We start from the raw sequence: 26,229 nt of genomic DNA on the forward strand, positions 1-26,229 counted from the left end.
GTGGCCTTAAGCTGGGAAGTGTATATTATGCAACTATGTAGGACTATATGTTAGTTTTAAATGTCAAACATCGAAGGTGAATGGGTTATATGGAGGCTCAGTATTTGTATTTATGTTATAAAAGCCTGCAAAAAAAGTGGGGCAAAAATATGACATATTCAGTGCACTGTGTCACTGCAGCTGCATCAAGAACAAGCACTCGGAAAATGGAGGCCAAACTTAAAAATCACCAAAACAATATTGTCCACTAACAAAAGGAAAATCAATGTATGAAATTGTAATCATTTAACATATCAATTCACTAGTTATTGAGTCCTAATCAATCCAGAAAGGGTTAATAAAGCAGCAAATACACAGACCCTTCCATCCATGCATCATCTCCACCGCTTATCCTCACTAGGGTCGCAGGGGTGCTGGATCCCATCCGAGCTATCTTCAGGCAGTGGGCAGGGGACACCCTGAACTGGTTGCCAGCCAGTCGCAGGGCACACAGGGACAGACAATTCACTCGCTCATTCACACCTAGGGACAATTTACTAAAGTAAGACTATGGTAATACTACAAAAATACTATAGAAATACTGCAAAATGACTACCAAACTACCAAAAAATACAACAGAAAGTGAACTCTCTTTTTTTAAATAACCCATCAAGGTCTTTTTAACCTCTTAGAACTCAAAATAAATCATTCATTCTCAACATTCAAACGGTCAAAAATATCGAAACTTTTTTTTGCAGTTTTTTGTGACATACTTACAAAATAACTTTTGAAACCATTATTTACGGAAAAAATGAAGGTCAAAATAAGCCTCAGTGATCTTCAGTAACTGGGTGTGAGATACGTTTAATATGGTATATTTGTTGATATGGGACACAAGTTCTGGCATTATTATTATTATTTCATCAATTTGATCCAATCATCTAATGTCATCCATAGAAATAAAATGGGCTGAAAAATTAGCTTTTGTCTGGAGGGCGGGTTTGGTGGTTTTTCTGAATTTTATATGGTAGGCTTCTCTCAAAGAAAATATCAATATATTTTGCTATTTTGTCTCCTTGGGTTCGAAAGGTTTCAGACCCCTGTAATCATTGCAACCAGGTAATAACATAATAAGATTATTACAACATATCAATTAAATACGTTGCCATTTCAGAAATGCAATTCAAACTGGTAGTCCTTCACACCAATCAGTAACAAAAAAGTAGTTCTCTGTTTGGCGACCCCTGCTCTACAAGCACTGTCCATAAATTAAGGTCTTCTCCTCTCTATATTTTTTATCAATTTATGTAACTCTACTAGCTTTGATTTAAAGCATCTTTTAATAAGATGTTTTTTTCTTGTTGTCAATTATAAAAACTGAAGAACAATTGTGCATTTATAGTGTGTGAAGTACCCTCTGTATCTTGTACAAGCCAAAATCAGAAACAAAAATGTAGATGTTGCAAATGTCTTTTTGCGATACTAGCTGCTCAGCAGTTGTACGCGCTGTACTTCAAAAGTGTGATAGTGAGAAACTGAGTGTGAATGAGTGAAAGACAGAGGGATACAGTTTCTTCCCAGCAAAGCAAGGTCCTAGAAATTGACATCAAATATGGATGTCTCAATTTCACAAGCCACGCTAAAAGAAAATGAATTCATGATAGCCAGGGACCTCAACTCTCCCTTTCAAAATCCAACTTGATTTAGGGCAGGGCAGAGCAGTCAAAGTGAAGATATCAAAGACATTCACGGTTTGAATTTTTTACTTACAATTGATCATGAAGGGGAAATTCCTTTCACTTGCTAGTTTCTGTTTTTTGTTGCTCACCGCACATAAAACCACTTCTGATTGTCAAAGGTAGTAAAAGTGTATGAAGGCTGGTGCACCAATTGAGATGCTGCATTGGTAACATGAAATGTTTCAGGAAAAAAAAAGGGACTGAGTTGTGAAACTGGCACATTTTTAGGGGTGCACAATAACTGTTATTTTCTTAGTGTTACAGATAAACAATAACATCCTGGTTCCAGAGCCTGATAACGATAACTGATAACATGTTTTATCTGAATGCTATGTTAAAAATATATACATACAGTATAACTCAACTAAATCGGTTGTATTGTATGTGTGACTTTATTTTTGTTTACAATTATAACAGCATTGTATACGTCTCTCCAAACGTCTCCAAAAAGCAGTGTTGGAGAGACAAGAAGTTTGACTCAACCAACCAACCAACCAACCAACCAACCAACCAACCAACCAACCAACCAACCAACCAACCAACCAACCAATCAATCCTTACTTTGTTTCTCAGTAATAAATATAAAGACTATGTTAAAAATATTTGGTTGTAAGCACGATATTACTTACAGATATATGTTGCAGAAAGTGGTTATGTATGATTGTGGGTGTGTTTGTTATGTGAAAATATGTGACTTCTAAACATTATTATTATTATTATTGTTATCATTACTTTTTAGCTCTATCTAAATTGAATGCAATCTTGTAAACAGTATAAACATTATTCCATTGTTCCAATCCTGGATAGCACATGTGCCTTGAGGAGGTGTGAAGCACATTGTAGATCACTTTGGGAGGTCTTTATTGACTTGAAAAATGCAGACCATTTACGATTTTTAGTATCTAAAATATTTGTTCTCAGTTGATTGAGATTATAAAATGACTGGAGAGGGGAAGGGTTGAATTATTCAACGATCATGACAGCAAAAAGGTATCAATATCAATCGATAGTGTATTAGTTTATTATGTGCTTTCACTGTAGTTGCAATCTGATGGTAATTTAGACTGAATGCATTCATAATGTATTCAATAATTAATCTATTGAATAATTAATAAGTCATGGGCCTCACCTATTCATAAAGTCCATTGTTTACTAACCTTTATCGCATTGCATAAGCTGGAAATCATACACATAGCAAACAAGGCTTAATTGTTTTGCCCTGGACCAGTTGTACGGTGCACAACACCTCATTAGCACAGTAATGCTGCATAGCAGGCAGGCTCTACTCACATGAATTCACATCTTGTCTTATACCCAGTTATTAAACTTGACCTTGTTTTTTGTACTCTATGTAGTTATTTATTATATTATTTTTTTTAAAGTCAGAACTGCATGCATAATGTAGAGGACGTCACTATATTACCTAATGGTCTCTCCTCCCTTTTTGATGAGACACAAGCCCAACCTGAGGCAACTGAGCTCAGGGTGGAGATGTGATTTGAATTCAGTGTGACTGGAAGGATGTTATACACAAAAGCTGGTTTATTTTAAGATCTCCCTCTTCGACCATTTATCTTTTGTCATGAAGTGTTTGAGTATGATTCAGATTCCGAAAAACATACATTTTACATTCAGTAAAGGTATTGTGTTTGGTGGGCATCATTTAGTCATGGACTATTATAAATTTTGTAGAGCATGCACATATTTTGTCATACTAATTACATTGCAAATTTTCTCTGCTCCTGTAAAACATTTTTTTGCTGGACCAAAAACAATTTTACTGCACATATGTCAAAGTCAAGGCTCGCAAGAAGGTTTCCTAAAGCCCCTGAGAGGACCTTGATTCATTAGAGTATCATACGACAGGAATTTTTTACTATACACTGATTACTTGCCCTTGAATAAAGTATTTTTTTTGTTAAGTCAAGTTTTGTTAAATAGAAGTTTGCACTTTGTTTTATTGTATAAATATGTACTGACGCTGCCCTACTTACGAACGATCCGAACGATTGTTCGTAAGTTGAATTAGTTAGTAAGTTGCTTCAGTGCTATGTTTTGTATGTTTGTGTTTTACATAAATGTGCTTGAGGCTTGTATACGTAACCTGTATTGTTTTGTACTAAAAAATAAACAATTCATAAAATAATATGCTTCATAGAGATAAATAAAGTTGAGTTTAACTTACTTTTGGAAGATGAGCTTCAAGAGGTCCTCCTCCATGGGAGAGAGTGTACCAAAAAAAAAGCGATCCAACCATTTTCTCAACCGCATCAAGCTTTCTTATTCCACTTTAATTTCAAATGAAACCTTTGCCTCTTCTTTACACTTTACACCAACCATATGGAATGGATGCACGAGATATTAAACAATAAAAATGTCAAAGTTCTTAAAACGCGGCGATACAGTATAGTATGTTTACACACAAACTAGGAAGAGGAAGCCGGATTTCTTCTTCCGGGTGGACGCTGGGTGACTTCTCACAGCGCCACACACCGGTGGCGACGGAAAGAAGCACTACAGTATTGTCCTGTACTAGGAAAAGGGTGCACAGAATACAAAATGTAACTCACAGCAATGTCCGGATATTTTTCGACTTCACGAAAAAAAGGTTTGTATCTACCGTTTTTCATAAGTCCAATGGTCGTAAGTAGGGGAGCGTCTGTACCGGAGCCATATCCCCCTAGTGGGAGGTGGCTAGAGTCAAGAACACGTTAACATGTTTGACTTTTTCTGGGAGATTGATAAAGAGGAGGGGATTCCCAGCCCCCTCGCTCAACCCAACTGATGTGTTGGGAGTCATTCGGTGACCAAATTAAGTAAGTCAGTAAGTAATGCAAAACATTTCTTATAACTTGAAGGGCAAAAACCCGAGGCAAAAATGCACGGTTAAAATCCTTGAGATAATGTGAGCCATATATTTATTAGATTCTGCAAAATGTTTTTAATTGCAAATGACCCAGACATTTTAAAAATGATATTTCAAGTGAATAAATGATATTTTTTTTCCTGTATAATCATCCTATCTTTTTTTAAATGATGTAGCTTGTTACAATACATATTAGGGGATGGATAAATCACAGGCACAGCATAGCACTCAATGCTAAATTAACATTGAAATGGTTATAAAATATTCGGGTCATTTGCAAGTGAAAAAAATTTGCAGAATCCAATCAATATACGGCTTATATTATCTCAAGGACTTCAACAGTACATTTTTGCCTCAGGTTTTTGCCCTTCGAGTTAAGTCAAGTCAAGTCAAGTCATTTTTATTTGTATAGCCCTTAATCACAAATAGTCTCTAAGGGCTTCACAAGTTATTACATATAAGACGTTTAGGTTATTCGTATGCTATAGAGTAGAAGTGAGTTTTAAGCTTAGATTTAAACATTTCCAGTTACAAGAATGTTTTGCATTACTTACTGATTTACTAACTTACCTAATTTTTCAGTAGAAAAATGTTGACATTAAATAAATATTATTTAAACTATGACATCATCACATTAGCTAATTATTCAGTTATGTCATTATTTTACTGTTGTTTGTATACATTGTCACAATCTGTATGTGTTTTATTTAATCTATTGCATTTCATTTCTTTTAACGTGTGTCTTGTCTAGATGCCTCTTGTTGTTTTGTTAGTAAGAGCGTATTTTGCCCTCAGTTGACCTTCAGTCCTTATCCGGTCATTGTCTCTGTCACCCAAATCTGTCTAACCTAATTTTACTTACCCTGTCATGTCTAGTTTCATTTTTTTATATTGTACTTTGGTTCTTCCCTTATGTTTATTATGCTTGTTTGTTTGTGGCATTGAGGTCTATGTTCATTCCCATGACACATTTTCAAAGGAACAAATACATCCCAAAGGTCCCAAAATTTCCTTTAAAAAAATTACAATTTTATCTTGTATTGACTGACAAATGAAAAAAACTGCTCTTTATACATCACTATAACATGCAATAACGCTTACAATGAAGGAGGAAAACAGATCAGGCTTTATTATGGAGTGATTCAAGTGAACATCCTCCATCAAGTAGGAGGCAAATAATCGTGACAATGTCACTTCTGTCTTACCTTTCGATAAAAACAGAACACCTGATACTGACTGCCCATAGTTGAACATTACCTTACATTTTATACAATATAGTTTAACTAACCTATTTATCAATACATGTGTAGGAGTTTGCTCAAATGGGCAATGGATAAGAGATGACAGCAATTTGTGTGGAAGTGGCAAATGATATCATGCCTGCCTCGTGCCTGCATGGCTTTAATAATCTGCTGACATTTTTAATTGGGAAGCAAAGCGGACCTCCCATTGATTATGTTTACATACAGGCAATAGTCCAATTGGAATCTGACTATTGTCAGTATTTCAATTATAAAAATCCATGTAAACGTGCATGGGAATTTGATTACGGCAAATGTTCCAATTAATACGGTTGGGTTAGTCCTTTCATTTTTCGATTACTTGCGCATGTACAGTATATCCATTGAAGTAGTTGGGTTGCTCTTGTGCATCACTATGCATGCGCAGTTTCCCTCATCTGGGATGTTTTTGTTACCGCATTGAACTGTGGACTTGTTTTGAGAAATTTACATAGGAACTCCGGCTTACCCGTTAAGAAGCAGCTTGTGTACTGGTTGATTTTCCTGGACATTTCCATCTTATTTCCTGCCCACATAGAGGAAAATCCCACTGTTGCATCCATCCATATACAGTGGATGCCAACGTTGTATCCATTCATAAATAGTGTAAATTCATGGTTCTGGCAAACCATGTTCACACAGAATTTGTAATGGGGCCCACTTTTTTAGCAAGGAGCAAACAAGCATGGTACTGTGTTGATTTTGGTGAGTTGCATGTATGAAATCATCATTTCCTATTCAAAGTAAAATGCTTCTGCTTTGCCCTTGTAATCACATTTTAGCAAATGCAATGTTTACAAGGTTAATGGCAGATTGTTTTGTTTTGAATTTTGAGAAAGGTGCTGTTTTTTAATCTAACAAAAGCCAGATTAGTCATTATTAATTACCTGGAAGGGTTTTCACCCAAAAATAAGATTGGGACTTCTGCACTTTTTCACAAGGGAAAAAAACAATGCTCAAAGCTGAATACACGATAGTGAGACTTGTGCATGCCTACCAAACTTGGGGGTTTGCCAAATCACAGCAAGTGATAAAAATGTCTTCCTCGTAACGATGCAATTTGTTTCAGGCCAAGTGACATTATGGCATTATTTGTCAACATTGCATGTTTTGCAAGTTGCTCTTTAAAAAAAACTTAGCGTAATTTCCCGAGAACAGAATAAAATGCAGCTATCGCACATTTGTTCACCTGTGTGGTCATTTTTGGTGTGTTTTCTTGACAGAAGGTGGGTACTTGGAACGCATGAGGTGGTGTGTGAGACGTCTCAAAATATGTTGTGATAACCCTTTTTTGTCACACTATCTTAGCCATAAGGTTACCAAGTACCATGATAAACATGTTTTGAAAGTCACAGGGCAATATCAGGTTTTGAGGAATACTTTATTTATCATTGACAGTTTAAAAACCAAAAATGTTTCGATATGTAAACGTAAAAGAATACATATGAAACCAACAACCCTGGTGGTGCTGACAAACGTAAAGACTACGGGTTTTGCTTTAGAACGGTCAAATTGTATCTTTGTGTTAAGTGTATCCTTTTCCAATATTGAACATGTGCAAAGAAGATTGCATATGATGCTGGTTTGTTATTTTGGCTATAATACCTCACTGTAGTCCGTTGTTTTGACTATTATGCATTGATAATCATTTTGCTGTTCTTTGATTCCTACATCCCCTATTGCAGATCTGCTTTTGTAACCTAAGCGATTTAATAAAAAGAAAGGTCACAAAGGAGGGTCTTTAAGAACAGGTTTGGGCTTTCCCTTGTTCTCCTTGTAGGTTCAAAATCCATTGTTGTCTTCCCTCCTTATTTTGAGTGGTTACTAAAGTATAAACTTAGCACTTTGTCTTCTCTTTAAGGCTGTTGAGCAGCTGTAGTAGACACATGCAGAGATTCGCACACAAAAAAGGGCTCCCCTTCAAACAGTGCTAGCGCAGGGTCTGTTGTCATAGCACTTTTAGGTTTTCTATGCATTTGTGCAATTTAAATTTTGTAAGTTTTCGCATCTCATTGACAAAAGTTTCAGTGATAATGTTCAAAGATTGTTCAACTGAAAACGAGTACATTAGAATTAAATTATGAATAGTGTGAAAAATTCTGAAGTCTCTGCACATGCTTTTAGATATTACATGTACTGTGAGCACATATTGATTGTAAAATAAAATGTGGGTAGATATAATTAAGAATGTGTATGTTGATTTAAAACGTACTTTTAATCATACAATTTACCTCCAAGGTGTAGTGGTGAATATTAGTAATGGCTAAAGTTCAAATTTAGCCTGGCCATGTAACTAGATTTGAATGCATTAAACAGCAAACAAAAGTATACTCATTAAATTAAAAATCATCTGCAATATCAACTCTTGCCCTACCATGTACAAAATGAATATCAGATGAGTTTACAAATAACAAAATAAATAAATAAATACATTTAAAAAAATGTCTGTAGGTGATATATTTGAAAAAGAAAAGTCTAGTTGCGGGGCAGCACGGCGGTGCAGTGGTTAGCGCTTGTGCGGCACAGTTCTGAGGTCATGAGGTCAACCCTTCCTGTGTGGAGTTTGCATGTTCTCCCCGTGCTTGCGTGGGTTTCCACCGTGCACTCCGGTTTCCTCCCACATCCAAAAAACATGCATGCCAGGTGAATTGGCCAGTCCAAACTGTCCCGAGGTGTGAATGAGCGAGTGAGTTGTCTGTCCATGTGTGCCCTGTGACTGGCTGGCAACCAGTTCAGGGTGTCCCCTGCCCACTGCCCGAAGATAGCTGGGACGGGCTCCAGCACCCCTGTGACTCTACTGAGGATAAGCGGTGCAGATAATGGATGAATGGAAGTATAGATGCTTTTAAAAATGTTTTTGCGTGTTAATCTGTCCTTATGCAAACCTTAAAAAATCCATTTTCAAACACTAAACAAATAAAAACTCAGACCACGTTTTGAGGCAGTGGCAGTGCATTAGCATGCTTAACAAAGCCAACCACCCTAAGGTAATCTTTCTTTACTTGGGTCACTTTCTGGTCATTGGTGTCTGCACAGCATAATAATGAGGCCTAAAAGCTGAACAAAGCAAGTACATTAACAGGGCTCCTGCTGATGTCTCTAAATTGATACTGAAGACCACTTTTACAGTGCGTTAGCAAAACTGATTCATGCATTAACTGTATTAATTTGTTTATGACGCGCAGTGTTTGGCACATTACTATAGAAAATAAATTACTGGTAGTTATGGTTACTCACCATTTCTACCAAATTACACCAATTATAAAACCGTTGCATTAGCTCCCCATGCGTTTCAGGATCAATTTTAAGGTGCTTTTACTAGTTTCTAAAAGTCTTAATAGTCGGTCCGATATGGTGTTATTATATCAGCCCTCGCGATTTTTTAGGTCCTCTGGCAGCGGTTTGTTAACTGTTCCTAGGGTGAGGACCAAAACTTGTGACAGTCAGTGACGGTAACAGCGTTGTTTTGATGGAAAAAGGAATGTGTTAGATTACCCCATAACTGAAAAAAAAAAAACGCCATTACATAATGGTGTTATTTATAACGGCGTTATCCCAACACTGATGACGTGTGTATAAAGCTGTCCAGAGTTGTGCTTTTAGTGTTGCGCAATGACCAAAGCACATAAGGTGTGTATACCCAAAAAATAACATTGGGTTTGGGTGCGTGTGATACACAAGGTTTATTCCCTTTATTCCCCCCATTTTGTGCAATGATTAATCAGAAAAAATATTGTTGACCACAGGAGGTAGAGCGATCGTTTTAGGATTAAGGGATCCCAGTTCGAATCCCGGCTTGTCCGTGTTACATGCCGAAGTGTCCTTGGGTAAGACATTGAACCCCCAACTACCCCCAATAAGCAGGTTAGCGCCTTACATGGCTGCACAGATCACGGCCGCTATTGGGAAATGTGAAGCACAAATGTAAAGCGCTTTGGGAAGTCATTGACTTGAAAAGCGCTATATAAATGCAGATCATTTCATTTCAGATCATTTCATTTCATTTCATTTCAATTGTAAAATATTGGTTGCAACAGGAAATGAAGCCGAATCCTAACCAATGGACAGCCGGTGATACAGATGGCATATAAAAATTAATTCTACTTTATCTTATAATCACACCAAATTTACGTTGCCATTTGTCTCTGGTACCGTGAGTAAAAATAGTGTGATGAAGAGATAAAAGATAATGCTTTGTCATGTGTTATGTACACCACCGGTGGTCACCGGTACGTTAAGCGCTGCGATCCAGATTCGATTCTGTCTGCATCCGACCGCAAAGTTTGACCTGACGAAAAAAGAAACTAAATTTTAGAGCATTTTTTAAGCAGACATTAGGGGTACGCATTATTTATGAAAAAATACGGTCATCTTTTAAGATTCAGTCCTTTCAAAATCAAAACTATGGTTTAGCCCATGTTGAACCTGGGAATTTTCAAACCGAGATATGTACACAATAACAAGAAAGGACTTTAAGTGTGGGAGCTGATGTGGATCTTCACATCAAGTGATGAAACTGCTTTTTCTGCTGCCCTCCGGTTGAAAAAGCTTTTGTCCTCTAGATGACATTGAGAACTGCTGCTGCTCATAGTGTTCCAACGGAGTAATGGAATAAAACGCTAATTTAACTCTTTTTCTGTGTTCACCCTGGGGTCAGCTATCTCCCAGGGCACCAGCTGCTGCTCCTGCATAAGATCTAAAGCATTCATCAAACGGGAGGAAAAAAGAAAAGATAGGAAGGGAAAGTAATGGAATGAACCAAACAAGAAGATACAGGAGAAGACCTATAGGGTCAGGCATAATTGGCTATTTAAAATGATAAAAAAAGAGCTCAAAGGTTAAACATAATTAAATGTACCATTGTGTGTTGTAGGCCAGGTGGGAATCAATAACATGTGCACACATTCAAACAAAACACACAGTTTTCTGGAATATAATTTCTGATTTTAGGTGTAGAGCAGCACATTAAAAACACAAAAATATAAATGTTTTTGTAAACAATACAAAAATAATAAATAAGGACTTCAATATGTCAGGTATTTTACACTTTCTAAGCTGTAGTGTAGCCAGCACGCAATTGCTATTTTACCAGACATAATGTGATTAGGGAAAGTTGCATTGGTCGAAAAGAAACAGAGCAATTTTAATATGAATTGGCATTTTTTACAATCTAAAATAAGTTGAGAGAATAAATAAATAAATCATTTGTAGTCTCCCTCTATACCAGGCATGTCAAACATATGGCCTGCTGGTAGGCCGGTTGGTTGATTTCATTTGACTTGCCATAAATTTCTGAGTATGTCAAAAAGAATGAAGTCTCCAGATACAAGCTGAAAATTAGGAGTTGACATTCTTTTACTGATCCGGCCTGCCTGAGAACAGAATTTCAGGATCCGGTCCCAGAGCCAAACCGAGTTTGACATCCTGGCGCGAAACAGAAATAAATGCATCAATGATCAACATTTTAGGAGCCCGTAGAAGATTGTAATCGGCAGCTTGGAATGGTCGGTAGTCAGGGTTAGGGTTAGGCTGGAATAGGCAATTTTGCTGCCAGATTTCAAATTTTACCCCCAGCATCTTGTATATAGACCAAGAAATGTCATGGGATTTGCTGCAAACCCAAGTGCCAGGAACTGGGACAACAGAGAAAGTGGGAATATTCTGGAGGGACTAAATATTCTAAACAGATTGAAATATCCATCCATCCATTATCTGGAGCCCATCCCATTTGTCTTTGGGCAGTGGGCGGGGGACATCCTGAAATGGTTGCCAGCCAGTTGCATGGCACACAGGGACAGACAACTCACTCGCGGATTCACACCTAGGGACAGTTTGGACCGGCCATTTAAACTTTTTTGGAAAGAAACCGGAGAGCCTGGGGGAAACCCACACAGGCACGGGGAGAACATGCAAACTTCACATGTACAGTGTTCTCGCTTGCCCGCGACCCTGCGTCCTAGACACATCATTTTTGCTGGGGACGCATAGTCTCAAATCAACGTGCGTCCTTGGGACGCATTGTTTTTGACACCAAATTGTCATTATTATCCGATTACTTTTTTTTTTTAACAAATATTTACTGCACTGCAAACTTTTCGTCAGGCAGATCCGCCATCCGCCATTGTTGTTTTGGTCTCGCGCCGATCTCGGCAAACGAGATCTCGTTGCTTCGAGATGACCTCATTGTTGTGGCAGTTGTCGAGTGAAAGAGAAGTATGCTTCCGAAAAAGCAGTTGGTATTAGGTGCAAATCAACAAAAAATTGGTAATTTCAGTGTCGGTAATAAGTCGAAACATAAAACAGAAAGAGGTAACAACGTCAATAATTTCGAAAAAAACAGCAGGGAGAAATTCTTCAGGCGGAGAAATTATTCAGAAGACCGCAAAGGCAAGGAAAACACGTGTTTTGAAGCGAACGATTCGATGAAAGAAAATAAACAAAAGAATAATAGCAAGAAAAAGACTTTTCTGCCAAAATTGACTAAATTATACTCCTGGTTACGCTATGAGGAGGATGATAATGGATTGGACTTTCAGAAGGCATTACAATTATGGCGGGACAGCAAACCACGAAGAATACATGAACTGAAAAATTTGAAGTGATAACTGCTTTGTATTACTAATTAACTGTGATGATTAAAACTGCATGAACATATAAATATTTCAGCAATATTATTTTGTATAGTGTAGAATATTGTGAACTGAAAAGTCTGAAGTGATAACTGCTTTGTATTACCAATTAACTGTGATGATTAAAACTGAATGAAAATATAGATTAATATAATTATTTCAGCAATGATATTTTGTATAATGTACAATATTGTTGTGAACTGAAAAAGTCTTGAAGTGATAACTGATTTGTATTACCAATAAACTGTGATGATTAAAACTGAATGAATATATAGATTTATATTAAATATTTGTCGGCGATTTACAATTTCAACCGCGATAACACTAAATTTTGGGGACCCATAGATCTCTGTTGGGACCCATAGAGTTTTGAGCATCACTTTTCACAGGTAAAATGAACACTGCATGTATGCAGTTATGATTGTTAATTTCAATTTGTTTGATTTCCAGAAAAGTGCATTTGTGTGATCTTTCTAACCAACATGGTGGATTATCTCAAGACTCTATTTTGGCGTATTGATAGGGATTGCAGTGTACATTTATGAGTGTTGCCCCAAAGTTCTGCACAGAAAAAAACAGTTGTTGAAAATAATGCAGTGTGATTTACGGTCCACAATGTTTTTCTTTGCCGAGTACAGAGATGCCTCTAGTCACTTTGTTCTGTACATGTTGAGTTAACTTTGTCAACTATTTTTATGCCAAGAAAATTAATTTCACCTACACTTTCAATATCCACACCTTCTACTTGCACGTGTATCCTAATTACAATTACCAAATAACATGATTTAGGTTTAATCTAAATTCAATTATAACTTGTTAATTAATAATATAACAATATGGAAACTGAAGTGTAATGCCTCTGAGTTAAAGTTATTTTCTTCTTGCTTATAAAATCTTTCCAATGGAGCATACAAACTGCTTGTTGACAACCAACAATTTTGGGACAATAACTGATATGCATTTACTAATTTCCCTGGGAAACAGCCATAACCTGGCATACTCGGGGATCATTGGTTACTCAACAACTGAGATATGGCTTTTATTAGCAAACATACTAATCTAAACAAGAGAGTGACACACAAACTCTGCATATGTCATTTTATGGATTAAGAGATTGAAGTGAGAGGGATGAACAATAATGTAAAACCGATTAGAGGTGACCTTTTGAAAGCCCTGGCAATGCCAAGAGCTTGGGAGAAAAATAACAGCGTGCATTAATCCTGCTATGAAAACAAAACAAGAACATGGCTCGGAGGCTCTTTCGCCAATTTCACTTGCTGACACTGAACCGCTTTACAATGACTTAATGTGTGATGCAACACATTGTGACTAGTAAACATCATGCTCCTGAGGGAAGTAAGGTAGACCTGTTTTCCATCACCAATTTGATCTCAATTCAGGCTTCTACAATGTAGGACATTTGTGCAAAATATATAAGCAGTAGACAGCAGAAATGGTGGAGCACTGTGTTCTTTCCCTACCATAGATAAAATGTTAACCCTGAACCCTATAATTACTTTTTTTGACCAAAATCACACCCACAAAAACGGTGAAAACAGAACACTGACCAATGGAAACATAAGTGGAAATCCATTCCTCTTGTTCTATTAACATTTGGAAGGACTCAATTTTGATGCAATGCAAGGAAAAATTCTGTTCATTGTGACATTGTGATTTTCTAGTAAATGTATTTTTCAATGGTTGACTTAAGTCTATTCAACCTCACTTCCAACAATTAACCAGGTAATAACATAGTATCGACATGGTATATTTACGTTAAGTTGTTTTAGAAATGCATATCAAAGTGGGTGCCCTTTGTGCTAATTAGTAACAAAAAGTATATCTCAGCTTGAAAAAGGTAGGAGACTCCTGTTGTTGGTCATCACCGCTGTAAAAATCAAGCACTAATGTGCTGACAAACTCATGCCACTAGTAGGCATTGATGCCTCTCTCTCAGAGAAAAATCCACTTGAGGAAAAAGGAGAAGTAGAAGAGATCCGTAGCCTGAAATGTGGAGATAATTTCTAAAAAAGTAAAATATTTAATGCAGATCATGCTTAAAACAACGTTATTCAAGCTGATATATCTACTAGTGTATTGACTAAAGTAAATGCTAACGGAAATTTCACATCTGATGATGACAAGTCCACCAAATCGCGTTGAAAATATCTGAACCAGAATGAACAGATATAGACAATGTTTTGATGAAATCAAAGCCAGACTGAACCGTGTTTACTCTGAACTTTGCAACAAAACATAGGGTTTTGCTGAAACCAACCTTTTTTCTATGGCAAATTACTGGAAGACGGAAAACGTTAGAAACAATATTTTATTTCTGGTTAAAGATGAGGGTCCAATCTTTCATTTAAAGGTCTTTCTGAGAGATTTTCTTTTTGAAAAAATGTTGTTACGCAAAAAACTAAACATGATTTCTCTCCTAGTATGAGTGTCTACATAAACAACCTACACTATTATGAAATCAGAAAGCAGAAAAAAGCAAGCAGAAAAATTACATTGGGTCCCTTTACTTGCAGGAAATAGTCCGCCTGAAATCAGAATTCCGATTTTGGGGCCGATCCTTCACTTTTGATATTAAATAAAGGATGATATAATTTGTCTCACTCACCAAAATAAACTCAGTAAGATGCTTGCTTGCTCCTCATTCCATAGGTGTGCTCCATAGCTAGGTCTTGTGTAAGTACAACTTGTATGTTTCTTGACAAAAGCATTGACTTACACTCTGTATAAACGGATACAATTGAGGCATTTTCGCCTCGGGAATAGAAAACAAAACTGAATTATCCCTGAGAAATCAACCAAAACACATGAGGCTTGTTTAGAGAGTAAGCTGGAGTTAGCGTGTATCATCGTATTTGTACTTCGAGTCCACAGTTCTATGCAACACCAACAAAGGAGAGAAAAAAATCAGAATGGGGAAAACTGCATGCTTGCAGTAATGAACACAAACAAGCAGATGGTTTAAACAGGTATGCATGCATGAATAAATCGAAAATTAAACGGCCAAACCAAACATGTCAATAATAATATTTCTCGAAGTCTACCACGATAATCAGACCAGAGTGCGCTTTAACAGGGATTTCCATAACCGGAATATTGTAGATTGTTTGAATCCAAATCAACCTGTGTGAAAACGTAGTGATTATTTATTGCGTTCGGCTTGCAGTTTAAAGCGTTATAGTCTACAAAAAACATAATAAATTAGCCAAACAAAAGGGAGGATTAAAAGGTTACATTTTCCAATACAAATTGTTATGCAACCAATTGAAGGTGAGCCCAAGGATTCAGTACAGCTTTGGGGTGACAGCTTGTTAATAATGATTGGATCAGCAGGCCTTTGCAGGGGGGTTAACACTTCCTAGCACGCACTCTCGTCCCCAGACACCACTTGCCTCCCTGTGCATACATAAGTAATCAAGTGTAAGGCCCCTTGATGTCAAGTAAACTAGAGGCAGTTTGCTATAAAAGTATGTCACGTGGCTTCCGTTGCAAGATGAGTGACAATTTTAGCAAAATAAGTATGTTTGGGGTCTAGTGACAAAAGGTCATTGTAAGTTTATAATACAACCTAACCGTATAGATTATGCTTACATGAGCTATCATATTCCAGCATTTAAAATACACATCTTTAGTAACAGTACATAACCACTGGTGTGTACAAAGTGGTGCACAAATACTAATTAGGCTAAACAAAATAACAAGGTAGAGTAAATTAAAAATAAGGCCTGAGATGGTGCGACCATAATCAGCATCATCTGGAGCCCTGTCAATGTATTTTAATTACGGCTCTATTGGTCAAATTACCTTTTTGATGACTCAATTTATCATAAACGACAGGGCGAAATAACAGTAAAAACAACGAACAGTGAGCCAAAACAACAACATGAGAAACTGTGTATGATTATAATAGACAAAATAAAAAAAACAACCCTTGCATCCTGAACAAACTTCTTTGTAGGTGTCAGATAGTAAAATCAGAATAAATGATTAACATATCCATCCATCCATTATTTGCACTGCTTATCCTCGCTAGGGTTGGAAGGGATTTACTTATCACCGATAGAAAATATTTGGTCATTTTTTTGTACAAGTCAGCCACTTTGAAAGGCATTTAACTATATTCTACAAAGTACACAGTACCCTGGGGTTCCCCATCTGGTGGACAGCAGTCCAGGTCCGGCGCCCAAGACCTTTTTATCCGGAACTCCACAAACGTTATTTAAAATCACTGATAATAAATACATTTAGTATTCATCTGCAGTTTAATTTTGAATAGGCACACGCAACGACACCTATACCTGAGGCATGGCGTTCTTTCACCTGGTAAGCACTCTAATGGGTTGTTTTGGGAATGGTAAAAACTATTGAAAGGCAGTGTCAGAAGTTAGAAAACAACATTTCGAAAGTCATGTTCTAGGGAAGAGTGGACCATAACATGCATTTAATTTGCATTTGCAAAGTATTTATTTGGAGTGATTTTAAGACTGCCCTGCAACTGTCAGGCATCCAGTTCAGGGTGTCCCCTGCCCACTGCCCAAAGATAGCTGGGATGGGCTCCAGCACCCCCGTGACCCTACTGAGGATAAGCGGTGCAGATAATGGATGAATGGATGATTTTAAGACCATGGGACACAAGTTAGAATTGCCCGTAACAGCATCACCTGCAAGTACAATGAATTATGAGTATGTCAATGAAAAGGAAATCATGGGTGATACTCACAGCACAACCATGACCCTTAAAGCTCTCACGACACATAAATAGAAAAACTCTACGTTCGCCACACGGTCCTTGATCGTAAATGAATAATGTGTCAATGGAGAAATAGTAATTTAATAGTAAAAAAGGTGAAGAACTGAAATAAAAGAATCCTTCAAAATGATTTGTCACCAATGAAGATAACAGCAACATGTGCAGATCTATTCAATCAGTTGGATATCACCATCAATGTATTGACAGAATCAACAAAAGTAAGCAACAATGATCAGCTTTTTCATCGTGTGGAGACTGAAATATCTATAGAACATTTTGTAAATGATACGAGCTGAGAGGATATATATTTGGCCATAAAGATAATGATTGCAGGGGCTATTGATGAGAAAATTATTGTTTTTATATATTAGCACTGAAAGGGAAATTGAATTAAGAAATGTCTGTCTTTGTTAATTGGCATTTTCACAATTTGACAAAAGGGCTAACAATTATGGGACCTGTATCGTGTATCTTTCCCTTATTTAATTATAATCAATTGAGAATGATGGATGAATGAAAATAGTGACATGGAGTAAGCAACATTTAGATGGAGTTGGAGCAGTTGTAATGTTGTCATGCTGGAATCCTCAATTTTCACAAAGTAAGGGTTTTATATTTCGGCACATCATGATTATCAAAAAAGAAATCCCTCATTTTGATACACTTAAGGGCATTTTAAGTTTGGGCTGCTTGGACATGAAAATAAGAATGTTAAGAGTATTGTTGCGTTCCTGCACTCATGTTCTTGTGTCCCTGTAGGTTTCTTTATTGCTCTCTCTCTATCTCTTTCTCTGTCTCGATCTTACCTTATTTGGTTGCTCACTTCCGGGTTCAATATTTCTCCTCACAACTGTGATTGCTCGTCCTTATTTCCCTCTTTTCATGACTCTCCCTCAACACTATTTAAACAGTCTGTCCCCTTGGCTCTGTGCTAGTTTGTGGCCTTCCTTGTCAGGTCCCAAGCATTCTTGTCTCAGTCTTTGTTATTTCAGTGTAGCAAACCATTACCTACCTTCCAGATCACACGTACCGCCTGGCAAACTCTTGGACTTCACTGATTGAGTTTACTGGAACACGGACCCCTTACCTGCATCATTGACCATGACTAGTGCCTTGCTACCTGACTTCCCATGTACCGAACCCTGCCCAAATAAAAGACCTCCATTACTGCATTTATCTTTGTTTTGCACTGCTTCAACATAACGAGCAGGTCCTTAGTATTGTGGTTGGGTGTTTTTAGGTCTGGACCAGACGCATCTAGATTGATATCTGTGTATTATTTGTTAATGCAAAATCCATTGCAGCCTGGTCATCCTGGAAGGGGGATTACCTCATGTGCGGTCGCTTCTCAAGGTTCATTTTCATTTTCCTCATGTTGAGGTTTTCGATTTTTTTTCCTGGCCTTCATGTCGGTTTTAGATCTTAGGACGGTGTAATAATAGTCTGTGGTTTGCAATAATCTATGGTCTGTACAGCCCTTTGAGACTCCTTGTGATTAAGGGCTATACAAATAAACATGACTTGACTTGAATGATTGGGTCAGTTAACTTCCTGCCAATTTGATTAGAGGAGAGTGTGCTACAGTTTTTTAGGAGTTGAAAATATATAGAAAGAAGTGAAATGTAATCATTTTGAGTATTACTGTGAGCTTTTGATATTTGTAATAATGAAACCCTAACTGCAGTTTGTCCTTTATAAAAAATTAACAGTCAAATGGGAGAAGGGTTTTGAACTTTAGAGAAAATTTAAAAAAAAAATCATTTTGTGTCAACATTATTAATACACAAATGAAAATATCTAAGCAAAAAAACCTTGTGCATCATCTGGACAACTCAACAACTCCACAAATTACATCTTTGTGAAGACGGGTGTCAGGTCTTAACTCTGCGCCACACGTTCCGCTGAAAAAGGCTGTAAAGCAGCATTAGTGTAGGGAGGGTATTATAACATATGGTAACATGGCTTACATAGTAGAAGCATGGTAAGAGCCTGTTGGATTTAAATCTCTTTTTATAATGAAGCAGATTCATTAAAATCGTGCATCGGAGAAGCCAAAGCAAACAGCAAACAAGATGAATGAATAAAAACTCGCTGGTGCATAGTGGTGTCACGTCATAATTGTCTTAGATAAAATAGTGTGTTAAGAAGCACTCCAGTTAAATTATGATGAGAATATTTAGCTACAACCAAGATCTGAATGTGCTGCATGCACTGGTTCTGTTCATTATTGTAAAGATTATGTTGAAGGGTTTAGGACAATCCATCAGCAGTGCAAAGAACATGGCACTAAGAAATATCCCTGATCCATCATTCAATTGAAATTGTGACATAATATGCTATGTTCAGATTAGATTGTATCCCAACATCTGATCACAGTGCTGATTTAAGTACAATTTTTTCACATTGTTGCAGAGAATCCACACCAAAAAAAAAAAAAACAATATGAAGAAGAGTGCGTGGCTCAATCCAAATATCGATATTATCGATACGAATCATGTACTTGGATCAGATCGACACTATTGTACTGGGATTGATACTTCAACTCTCCACTACTATCCTAAAAGCGTCACTTTTATACATACATAGTGCTGTCCCCCTCTCTCCATCTCTCTCTCTTTTCCTCTCTCTCTCTCTTTTCCTCTCTCTCTCTCTCCATCTCTCTCTCTCTCTCTCTCTCTCTCTCTTTTCCTCTCTCTCTCTCTCTCTCTCTCTCTCTCTCTCTCTCTCTCTCTCTCTCTCTCTCTCTCTCTCTCTCTTTTGACTGCTTGTGTGATGGGCTGGCACCACTCCCTACCTGGCCTGCTGCTGCAGTTTGCCTACCAGGCAAAAGAGAGGGCCAAAAACACTCATAAATCCCTACCCGAAGCTAAATATGACAAAGGCAAACAGGAAGAATTGAATTCATTAACAGAAATGGACAATACCAGGTGAAATTTCAGTAGTAAATTTGTCCGCCATGGTGGCAAATTTACATGAACACATGAAAAAAAGTTCACCTTACAGAGAGCAACAAGCAGCAACCAAAATATAAACAGGTAACTGTCCTGGACAAAAACCTGTAAATCTATTGTCGCCATGACAACAGATCCAAAAGAGCCTGCTCATTACATTGGTGATATTTTTGGTCTGACTCACTTGACTTTTGCTCTGTAACAGAGTTGTTATAGAGGCATTTTTTTTTTATATTGTTAAAAGTTTTGGGATTATGTTGTTTATAGTATTTGCACTTTCTGACTTTATTTCTTAAATATTGGGCAATGGAAGATATAATTGACGTATTGACATTGTTGTATTTGTATTTTCTTTACATCACTGCTTTTGTGATTCACTGTCTTGGTTTTGGTTCCAGAACAGTCGTAATAAAAATATTTCAATTTTTTTGTACTGTTAAAGTTTGAATTGTAGTTATTCTATGAATAATGAACATTTATTGTGCCTAAAATATCTGTGCTGTATTTAATGTAAATATAAACCTCCTCAAGGAGATGGGTTAAATGATTGAATGATCATGCCATTTCGAAGCAAAAACTATAAGTTTGGGATTGGTATCGATCAATATTACCATGTATTTACTTGGGTCGTATCGATCTTCAAATTCCTAGTATTGCCCATCCTTTATATAAGATACAACAGGAAAAAGTAACCTCTACTTACACTGATTTTATCTTGCATTTTAGGTTCAATCAGAAGTTAAGAAGGAGAAAAATGAGTAGCTTGGTATTCAGCAAAAATGCAAATGTGATTTAGAGGATTTGAATTTCCAGATAGCAACCTGTTCTAGTCATTTTGAGCACATCTGTGTCATCTACTATGCTGACACAGCTCCCATAAGACAAAGTGCTGGCTTGGTTTAATCATCTTCTCACCCACAGAGTGATGATCACACATTGTGGGGAGACAGGTGGATGCTGGATGGGAGTCAATTCTCATTAAATACAGCATGGACTTTTTTCTATGTGACATGTTACCTAACAATACCAGTTATTGCAAAATTGCTCACTTAGAGAAGGTTATTTGTAGTAAGGGCCTGAATATGTTTGACCTTTTATTAGACTCATTATTTAATATGCAACAAAGTAGTATATTTAGTAAACAGAGGCCCTGGAATCTTGGCTGTGGCTTCTTGATGGTTGGCCACTCATTACATTTTGCTACACAATGAAAATAATACTAACAGAAGGATTAAACTGTTTTTTTCCCTGTGTAATTTTAGCTAATGCTAATGAGTTATTTTGTTTTGTCGTTTTATCAACTGAAGTATAAAGGAAGATGGGAAAAAAAATGCTAGTTGAACTATTTAATTTAAAGTCAACAGTCCGAAAGTATATTTTATGTTATTTGCTTTGTCACTAATCTGAAAAAGATGTCTTGATATTGTTTTTGTAAAACGGGTATGTCAAACTCGGTTTGGGGCTGGATCCAGACTTTATATTCCCAGGAGGGCCGGATCAGTAACAAACACAACGCAAAGAATTTAGCTTTGTTTTTCAGTACTATGTTTTATCATTCAGCCTACATGTATGATCGACACTGCAGACTAAAATCACTGATTATAAGGGATCTTTTCTAAGAACAACACATTTATTCAGACAACAGAAAGAAATATTTTCATGTTTGGAATTGAATGTGTTAACAATATGTTTATTTTAACAATGAGTAAATGTAGCTTTACATCTGAACCAACTCACCACAAAAATAAAAAAATTAACAAACTCAAGTGCGAACTAAAAATAAAAATATGCTTGCTTCAATTGCCAATTTGTTTTGAAATAAATAAAAATAAATACATAACACGTGTTTTAGTTGTGAATGGCCAATAACATCAGTTCAAATTACAAACTTACTAAAGCTGAGAAAATACTGCACAATATTTCTTTAAAATGAAACCAGACTGGACGTCAGCTCTTTTCCACCTTTACTGCCCTCTAGCGGTAAGGAGCATCTAGTATGTATTTATTAAAAAAACATAACTTCTGAAAAAAATGAGATAGATACTTGTTTTTTATTTTGTGACATACTCCAAAATTTACGGCAGGACAGATTAAATCATCCAATGTTTGACATGCCTGGTGTGGAAGAAGAAAAGTGCCACTTTCCGCACAGAATAAAATGCAGTTTTTCTGATTTAAAGGAAAAGCTATTAGTCGGCGCAGAAGTAGGCAAATGGTTCCGTCATGGACTTAATTTAGCCTTGTTTACAGCGTACAAATGATGACCTGTCTGGATAATACAAAATACTGTGTTTGGAAACTACACCATAGTACTGTTCAAAAAGACCTTTGAGTTAACTTTCCCTTTAAAAAAAAGTCAGACTGAGCTTATGTAACATGTCCGAATGAATTATTTACACACGAATGAAGGATTATCAGCTCTATATCTATAAATACATCGTAGCATTCTTGTATAGTGTATGTGTACATGTTGGATTAAGTCACCAAGCCGCTGCTTAATCTTCATTTGAATGTTCAATTCGGAATGTGGGAAAAGTAACATTGTTCTTACCTTTTGGTGCTGAACATGGTGCTCGCAGGGTCTTCCGTCTCAATGACAGAGCTCTTAAGAAAGTTTTCGCTTGATGTTGTCTTTTCAAACCTACAGGAATACACAGGCACACAGAGAGAAAAATAATACAATGAGATTCAAAATTCACACTTATTTTGCTTAGCTTAGCAGAGCATGACCTGTGTAAATTTACATTGGCAAGCTTTTGATTGAGCTAGTTGACTGGCTGTAACTGATCACCTTTCCTAACAATGATATTTTAGTCTTAACAAATACAGTAATACATCAAACAACTTTGAGGCAATTTAAAAATCAAAAATGTCATACATTCTGCATTTATCATAAATCTCCTGAAAAATTGCAAATCTTTTATTGTTTTAATAATGCTGATTATTGCGAAACATCCCATCACCACCTTGAACAAGCCTGCAACATTGAGAAAAATAAATACTTGACCGGGTATCTCGAAAAATGGGTTTGATGACTCTAAATTTAGAGTCCTCAATTTGTGTCAGTGCTGTGCATGTAACTTTGTTGGTAGTATTAGTAACACTTATTGCCTTGCAAGTTAAGCATCCCAGTGTTTCCCTTACCATAGGAATATTTTAGCTGGCCGCCATGGTTTAACTGGTCCTGCCAGAGTCTCATAAACTTATATTCATAAAAAGTATAATGATATTTGTAATAATATACAAACGCAAAGTTAATCAAAATATTTTTTTAGAGTTCTCATTATATAAATGATCGAAAACGCCTCTGTGATTTTTTGTGCTCCGCATCTTTGTCAGATACCTCAGTCTTTCTCTCTATCTCCCACAGCGCCCTCGGCAACTCTCCAAAGTTTATACCTAGTTAGTGACTGAGAGAAAGACTTTTACCAACCCTCCCTATCAGGCAGAAGACTACAGTAAACCATCAAAGAAGAACCAGCATCTTCTCATAGTAGCAAACACAAAAGCAGCTGTACTGATATTTAATCAAATCATTTACAAAATCACCAATTTGGGTATTCTGATTATTTAAATTTCTAAGTCATATTGGTGATTTAGTCTGTTAACTCGCTGATTTGATACCTTTAAATAGTACTGCATCGGCAAAACACTACCTATTTTTAGCCTATATAGAAGACTAGCACATTTTTTGCATTAAACTCCTGTCTTGTTTACCATGCTTCATGCGTGTGATTTGTTTGCTGTGTTATTGCCTTCCATAACTAGAGTATACATGATTCAATAGTTTACAAGGGCAACCATTCATCATATATTTAGCTTGCTGATTTTGCTCTAAGAATGTACACAATCGATGCGTTTGAATTCAAAATGTAAGGAATTTTCTCCTGGGGGAGCATTCCCCCGTACCCCACGAGCTTGCCCACCCACTGGGATCTCAAAATGTTCTATTATAAACATTGCACCCCTTTGCTAACTATAGTATGTAACAGCCACGAGGTAGTCAGTGGTTCTTTATGTTAAGGTTATCAGAGACTGGAGATGAGATGTTAGAGTAAAAGAAGACAGGAGTCAATAATTAATTGGGAGGTCTACACAGGCCTCACTTCTCACCTTCTCTTCTCTATAATGAGATGGGTAGATGCCTGAGAGGAAGGAAAGGAGAATTCGAGTGATTAAAGTGCCTGGTTCTCATCTAACTTTGACTCAGATCATACGTCTGTTTTACAGGCATGCATGTGCATACACGTGATCTCATTGACGACACCTCCTTTATAGAGTTGCCTTATGGATACACACAGGCAATAGTTTACGAAGTAGCTCTACACCGGAAATGTCGGATCAGTCAGGTGAGTAGGGAACTGCATGTCTAAAGACAAAGGCAATACGCAATCGTGGTCCCAGGAACATAGATGGATATAACAATAATGTATCTGAATATTTCAATAGTGTGATAATGTTATTTCCTGTAAGGCAATTTAAAAATCAAAAATGTCATACATTCTGCATTTATCATAAATCTCCTAAAAATTGCAAATCTTTTATTGTTTTAATAATGCTGATTATTGCGAAACATCCCATCACCACCTTGAACAAGCCTGCAACATTGAGAAAAATAAATACTTGACCGGGTATCTCGAAAAATGGGTTTGATGCTAAATATTATTGCACTCTTTTCAATGCGCTATTGTTACGATGCATTATTTTTCATTGCACTACTATTAGAAAATAAATGGCAGTTATAACTTAGGCCAACTTAGAACTACCTTTTAAATATGTTTGCCTAATTTTGTTGCAAACAATTTTCACTACGTTGCTATCAATGACAATAAAGAACTTATATTTTAAAAATATTAAAATATCATGAAAAAGTATACTAATAAGTTGTAAGCCATAATCAGCAATGGTACATAAAACAATAGCACATGTAAATACTGATAGAGTGGAAAAGAAAATCCAACTATATTGACATTATTAAAACGCTATGATTAATTCATTAATATAGAGCTGGCTAAAGAAGCCAAGACAAATTAATCATTTGCAGGATTATCACTTCAATATCAAAGTTGTGGAGTAACAAGTTCTGACAGAGAGATTGAGTAATTGGTGCACTGTCTATATGCAAACATTTAAATTATTCATTTCCAAATTATGCATTGGGGTTAATAAAAGGCCAAACCATGTAGATGCTACAGCATATCTATCCCAAAACCACAGATGTTTAGACCCCTCCCAAGAAACAAAAACACCAACAAATACCGCCTGACAACACATTTTTAAGACTCATACCATGCTGCAAAAGACATTGGGAGGGGAAACCTCCCTAAACGGAGTTCTGCATCTTACAACTCTTTTCCTCAGGCGCCTGTAAAATGCATCTTAAAACCAGCAACCATTCCAGATATATCTCTATTTCTTCGCTCATGCCATCAATTCACTCAACAGTTCAAAACTCCACATTCACACATTTTTGTGTGGGAGTATTACTGTAACAATTTCTGTAATCTCTTTTGTAAAAGTCAATGTAAATCATATTATTCCATCATATTATTCAGTTATTCGAGTTCAGGGTGTCCCCTGCCCACTGCCCGTAGATAGCTGGGATGGGCTCCAGCCCCCCCGCGGCCCTACTGAGGATAAGCGGTACAGATGATGGCTGGATAGTTGTAATTTTGCTACAGTCGTATATATTATATGTTACTGGTATCTAAAAAAAATACTTGTTTCTACTTTGCGGGTTTTGACTATCGTGGGACTGTTTTGGAATGCAACCCTCGCATAAAACAAGGGATTACTTTAATGTTAACACTGTGGAATGACATTCACACAATCTTTTGGTGCGTAACAAAAACAATGCAACAGGGAACTCATCCCGTCTGACATGACTCAGATTGCACCTTGTCAACTTCTATCCATCTGGTAAAACAACCTTGTTTGAGGATGGTTTTCCTGCCGAGCTTCATTAAGCGAGCCTTGTGTTCTCATTTAATTGTCTTTGGGCATGCAGCACATGCTGA

The 26,229-nt window shown here is 36.8% G+C and overlaps 1 protein-coding gene across 1 annotated transcript in view; it reads right to left on the reverse strand.

Moving 5' to 3' along the window:
* Positions 1–26,229, reverse strand: part of oxr1a (oxidation resistance 1a) — a 222,080-nt gene that overhangs the window by 170,192 nt on the left and 25,659 nt on the right. The window contains exon 2 of the mRNA XM_088326394.1: positions 22,764–22,853. Within this exon, the coding sequence (XP_088182520.1) occupies positions 22,764–22,780 (17 nt within the window). The 5' untranslated portion in view covers positions 22,781–22,853. The remainder of the gene's footprint in view (positions 1–22,763; positions 22,854–26,229) is intronic.

The sequence above is a fragment of the Urocampus carinirostris genome, chromosome 2 (assembly GCF_059441175.1).
Source record: "Urocampus carinirostris isolate Australia breed hairy pipefish chromosome 2, RoL_Ucar_1.0, whole genome shotgun sequence".
Taxonomy (NCBI): domain Eukaryota; kingdom Metazoa; phylum Chordata; class Actinopteri; order Syngnathiformes; family Syngnathidae; genus Urocampus; species Urocampus carinirostris.